The 5,477-nt window shown below is 45.0% G+C and overlaps 1 protein-coding gene across 1 annotated transcript; it reads left to right on the top strand.

Annotated features, from left to right (window-relative positions):
- Positions 1-2,831: 2,831 nt before the first annotated feature.
- LOC136452275 (uncharacterized) lies at positions 2,832-4,579 on the top strand. The gene is made up of 3 exons (XM_066452893.1): positions 2,832-3,400; positions 3,955-4,028; positions 4,179-4,579. The coding sequence occupies exons 1-3, from the start codon at positions 3,057-3,059 to the stop codon at positions 4,181-4,183; spliced, it is 423 nt and encodes a 140-aa protein (XP_066308990.1). The 5' UTR covers positions 2,832-3,056; the 3' UTR covers positions 4,184-4,579.
- Positions 4,580-5,477: the final 898 nt, after the last annotated feature.

The raw sequence follows: 5,477 nt of genomic DNA, 5'->3' as shown, positions 1-5,477 counted from the left end.
GTTTGCGAGGGTGTACCTGGGCAGCCAGGCTGTACCTGAGCAGCCAGGCTGCAGGTTGCCAGGCCGAGCGCATGCACATGACTGGTGTTTGGTTATCGCACTCACAGAGCCTGGCTGTTCGGAGATCTTGTTTGGTTCACTGCATGCGAGCATCCGCTGTCTCACTGACATGTCCCGTCCGCATGCATGCTGCGCTCGCGCGAGCCTGGCCGCATAGAAACGAAGCCTACCGGCGTTTCTCCAGGGCTCGGCGGCGGCGTCGTATTTGACTCCTGGGAGCCGGGCTCGCTCGCAGGCCAAGGCCGCAAACATGGGAGCCTGCAGCCCACGAGCGCAAGGGCCGGCCTGAGCCACCCTCGCAAACGCACCCTTAGTGTTTTGGTTTCTGGCTAGAGTAGGGTACAAAGAGTTTCCTCCCAAGAGGGAAGTCGATGATAGGATTCTCGATGTAAGATTGAGGGTTGACTAAACACTTTGAGATATCCAGATTGGATAGGTCAAATGCAATCAGTCAAACCCCAATCTCAGTGCCTTGAAGCAATCCCCCAAACAACTAAATTATTATTACAACTTTGGCAGGTATTTTACGCCTAAAGAATATGTAAAGTGTATTGCAGTGAATTGTTTCTTTTTCAATTTTGTTAAAAAAAACCGACAAGAAATTCACTAGTCATGTACTAATAAGGAAGAAGGGACTTATAAAAAACAAAATACAACAAATAAAAGAATAAACTACCCACATGAAGGAAAACAACAGCAAGGCAACACACTACCAACGTATCCACCAAAGGACCAACATCCACGGCACCACGCGTACTGCAACAACAAGCACAAAGGGGAGCAGGGTTTGGAAGGGGATTATCCATAGTGATGCCTCTAAGGAGGAGAGCAACATCTATTAAAGCTTCCAATGCACCAGAGATTTTCCAGCACAATAGTTTATCAACCAAATTCTCTCAAGTGTCCACCGGAGCAGAGCTCGAGTGGCCTCACAACAAACCTCCAACGAGGGACGTGGTGCCCAAGACATCACCAATTATTGTTCTCATTGAGAAGCCAAGTAGGGACTTCACTCGAAAACTACCCTCCCACCATGAAACCTACACACCCTACCATGCCATTTGCCACCCTTGCCACAGCGTATTGATCATCACAAAGTGACACAAGCCATCGAGGCAACAGCAACAACAAACTGTTGCCTACTACAAGATAGCTATCGTACCGACCAGACCACAGGCATGTGTGACTTGTCACTACCATACTGGCCAATAATATAAGTTAGTTGAAGAATTTAATACCAAAAACATTGGCCATTCCAATATGGCTCAAATGTCCATAACAATTTTTTATGCCTCATCTTGTTCATTTCATCAAGAAGTTGCACTTTGAGCCTATGGTGATCGACTAATGTTGCAAAATGTAATATCTAATTAAAGCGAATGGAAAATCTGTTGAAACCAAGAGATGGCCAGAATATATCCTAGCTAGTAAAAAACAAAATTTAAATCCTCTTAGTCTTATTTAAATGCTAAACGGTAAGGGCAGTCTCAATGCTAAAAACTACATATAGTTTCTATACCTATTAATTTCTATAGACACTACATATAGAAACCATACATTCTCTCTCCACTCTCTACCATTCACATCCATTTATATCTTGGTTCTCGTGTAGACATGGTTTCTAACTTAGACCCAGTTTCTATGATTTTTGCTCTCTCTCTTCAATAACTACTTTGTTACATCAGCAAAACGCTTAGGTGGCAGTATAATTAATATCTATGGAAACTATGATACTTTCTACATTGGGAGTGCCCTAACAGTCAGCCCCCCTCAGTTTGGCTTTTAGGCTGTTTAGATGGTCTTTAAACAGAGTTAAATTGTCTAAACAGTTTTATATAGTAACACTAAAATATACATATTCATGTATGTAAAAGTCAAATATGCTAGAAAGTATACATATTTAATTTACAGTGTAAAAAATAAGTATTCTACCAAATAATATTTTTGGAAGAAAATTAAATCGCACTCCACCTCATATATTTAGGATATTAATTAGTTGGGTGCCAAATGTGGTAGTTGTAATTTTTCTATTCACTAAATGGTAAATTAAATGACCGTCTAGCTCATGTAATCATATTTAACTTGATTATATTTAGACGGACGGTTTAAACGGGTTTGAACAATCCACCGTTTAGGGTCCCCAAATGACACGGGTGACCTTCGTTTATTAACGATTAGTTTAAATGTACTAAACGTCTGTTTAGGCAAACAGTGACTACTCTTGAAACATGAAAATAATTGAGCAAAGCGGCGGCGCCAATCAAGACTAAGATTTGATCAGTTCCCATGGCGACATGGATGCATGCATAGTACTGGTCCCAAAGATGAGATATCGATCTCACAGGGCTAGCATTGCCTGATGAAGTTGGGAACTGGAGGAGGCAGGACGCAGGAGGCATTTGGTTCCTCATGATGCACACCCCAGCTATCTAGCCCAGCTGGGATCTATGTCCTGGTGACTGGTGGTGAGAGCCTGAGAATGTATACATAGGTCCCCATCAATCCTGGAGATTCCCCGGCCCTGTTATGACTTATGACACGGTATAGTAGTATGGGATAACTGAAAAGCTATGTATGATGAGCCAGACAGAGCTAGCGCACACTCAGCAGCTCACACGCACACAACATGCATGTACAGTTCAGCTAGGTAGCTTCTTTGCATTTGGCGGGGCGGGCCCCTACTAACTTTCATTTGCCTACCCTCAGGCCTCAGCTGTAGCAGTGCTGCACCACCAAACCCTATATAAAAGCCCGCGCGCGCCTCCTCCCTCTTCAAACCAACTAACAAGCCTAGCTTCTTCCATCCACTCATCATCCAGAGCAAGCCATCAAGCGATCGAGCTCGGCTAGCATTCCAGCAGCTGCATCAGGTAGCTCGATTCATCGCTTGCTCCTGGCCCGATCGGTAGCTAGCTATAGAGTTTTGGTAGCTAGGAAGAAGAGCAGCAGAGAGAGAGCAAAGCCAAAGGCCGGCGGATATATATACAAGAGATCGAATGGAGAAGCAGATGAACGTTGTGGCGAGCAGGAGGCAGCCCGGCGACTGGAGCTGCCGGTCTTGCCAGTACGTCAACTTCTGCAAGCGCGACGCGTGCCAGCGCTGCGGCGAGGCCAAGCTGGGCGTGGAGCGCACGGACTACGCCGCGCTGGGCGGCGACTGGGACGTCAAGCCCGGCGACTGGTACTGCTACCGCTGCAGCGTCAACAACTATGCCTCCCGCGGCAGCTGCTTCAAGTGCGGCGCCGCCAAGACCGAGGCGCCGGCCGCCGTCGCGCAGGGCTGGGGGTACACCGTCGCCGGCCAGCCCGGGATGAAGCCAGGCGACTGGATCTGCCCAAGGTATTGATAGAGATCGATCGATGCATGATTCTCTTGCTTGCTAATCCGTACGTGTTGGTGTTGCATTGAGTGCTCAGTCAGAATAATATAATGCAGCATATTTGCATGCATGATGCATGCAGCAGTTGCTGCTTGTTGATTGCAGATTAACTAGCTAGCGGGGTCACTTTGTTACTTAATTACTAATACTTCTAGTATCTTTTGTTTGGCAAGGAACAAATATTTAAACAAGATGCATGCAAGCATGAAACCCCACTTCTTTCCGCAAATACAGTAGTAAAGAGAGAAAAATGTTTTATTTACTATATCGAGCCCTTTCATCTCGTGCAAAAGTTTGCAACTCAAGTCCCTGGAATATTCTGCCCGGCAGAATGCTGAGCTGCCAAATGGAATTTCTTGTCGTGTCGACTCTGCATTCCTTCTAGACTAGGATAGATTAAGACTACTAGTAGTAGTAATATTATTACCAGCTACTAAATTAAAAGTGTATATATTATAATAATAATCCTTTAATTACTTGCTGGATGCTAATGTTTGATTTGTTCGCGGTGCAGACTGGGTTGCCATGTGCAGAACTACGCCAACCGAACCGAGTGCTTCCGGTGCAGTATGCCCAAATCATACTACGGTAAGCACACTCCTATGTCCTATGCCCATGCATGAGCTTATGTCATCAAGTCAAATGCTGGCTGGCATTACACTTGACTTGACAGTGACAGACTGCTCTATCTAGCTAGTGCTCCCAGCTAATCCAGCAAGCTTCTCTTTTCCTTTTCAGGTTGATGAGCCGGGCAACTACATGTACACTGATGAGAAAAAAAAAAACAGGAAAAAAAACTAAAAATAATAATAAGTTGTACGAGATCGAAGAGCTAGAAACAGGCGAGACTGGTGATCGCTAAAGGGTTGCCACGCCATGATCGAGGACATTTAACCATGCATTTTCCTTTCTTTCTTTTTCTTTTGAATGATGTAACTAATAACCCTCGACAACTACTCAGCTAGAGGGTTACTAGTCATTTGGAAGAGCACCAACTGAAGCTAAAAAGGGAGAGAGGAATGTGAACGGAAAAAGAGAGTGTAGACTGATGCCAACAATCAGTCTCTTGTTTGTCCCATCCTTTTTTTCCAATAAAAGCCGAGGTTTAAGAAAGGAAAAATGCGAGTCCCCCCCCCCCCCCCCCCTTCTTCACCTGCATGCTTTTTCACTCACTCATCCCTTTTTACAGTAATATGTACTAAACATGAAAAAGGAAGCCTGATTAATCGACGAATGGAGCATGACATGGATGATTATATTCCCAAATCTCTTGACTGTTTACCGCAATTCCACAAAAAAATCTGCCGATAAATAAGTGATCGAACACACAGACAGATGCTTTGCTTCGCCGCTAGCTAATCAGTTTATAGCATAGCATAAGCAAAAGCACAGTGCCGCATTCTATTAACGGCCTGGAGGGGCAGTCACGGAGGCGACAGGAATTCGCGCGCCCACGAGCGAATGTTTATTTCGATCCGTCGTGTGTGTAATCCGGCACAGGCGCATAGCACACAGGGCGCGGCGTGACGACGACGTATTCTCTTCGCCGCCGAAGCAGGGACATCGATCGATCTCCATCTCCTGCATGTGCATGCATGTATGTAACTGCGCAGCCATAGCCGGATAAGATTCCGGGGACAATCATGGCCCTGCTTTACCCTCCAAAGCGAGACGAGATGCAGCGAATGGTTAGTTGCCACTTTGGGCTTCGATTACAACCTGCTGCTCAAAGGGTAAAGCTCAAAGTCGCCAAGGAACTGAGCCTAGGTTTAGGACTGGACAAAAAGCTTATTGAGCCGGCTCAGTACCTCATTTTAAAATTGCTCCGATTAAATTACTTGTTTTTCTTTTAAAATTAAAAAATGACTTGATTTTGAATGACTTTCTCGACTTTGGCTTGGCTCATTAGGCTCAGCTTGAAGTTATGTCTCAAACAATTAGGAGACTATTTGTGTTAGTTTCTTATGAAGCTTGAAAAACAGTACAGTTGGCTTATTATCCAACCCTACCTACAATTAATGCTACTGAAATGATTTA

Source organism: Miscanthus floridulus, chromosome 5, assembly GCF_019320115.1.
Source record: "Miscanthus floridulus cultivar M001 chromosome 5, ASM1932011v1, whole genome shotgun sequence".
NCBI lineage: Eukaryota > Viridiplantae > Streptophyta > Magnoliopsida > Poales > Poaceae > Miscanthus > Miscanthus floridulus.
The sequence above is the reverse complement of the archived record's forward strand: the minus strand, read 5'-3'. Positions and strand labels throughout refer to the sequence as shown.

Bases quoted from the DNA above. Each gene is read 5' to 3' on its own strand.
- LOC136452275 (XM_066452893.1), top strand. From the start codon at position 3,057: ATGGAGAAGCAGATGAACGTTGTGGCGAGCAGGAGGCAGCCCGGCGAC. The intron at 3,401-3,954 runs GTATTGATAGAG...TTCGCGGTGCAG, and splicing joins GGCGACTGGATCTGCCCAAG to ACTGGGTTGCCATGTGCAGA.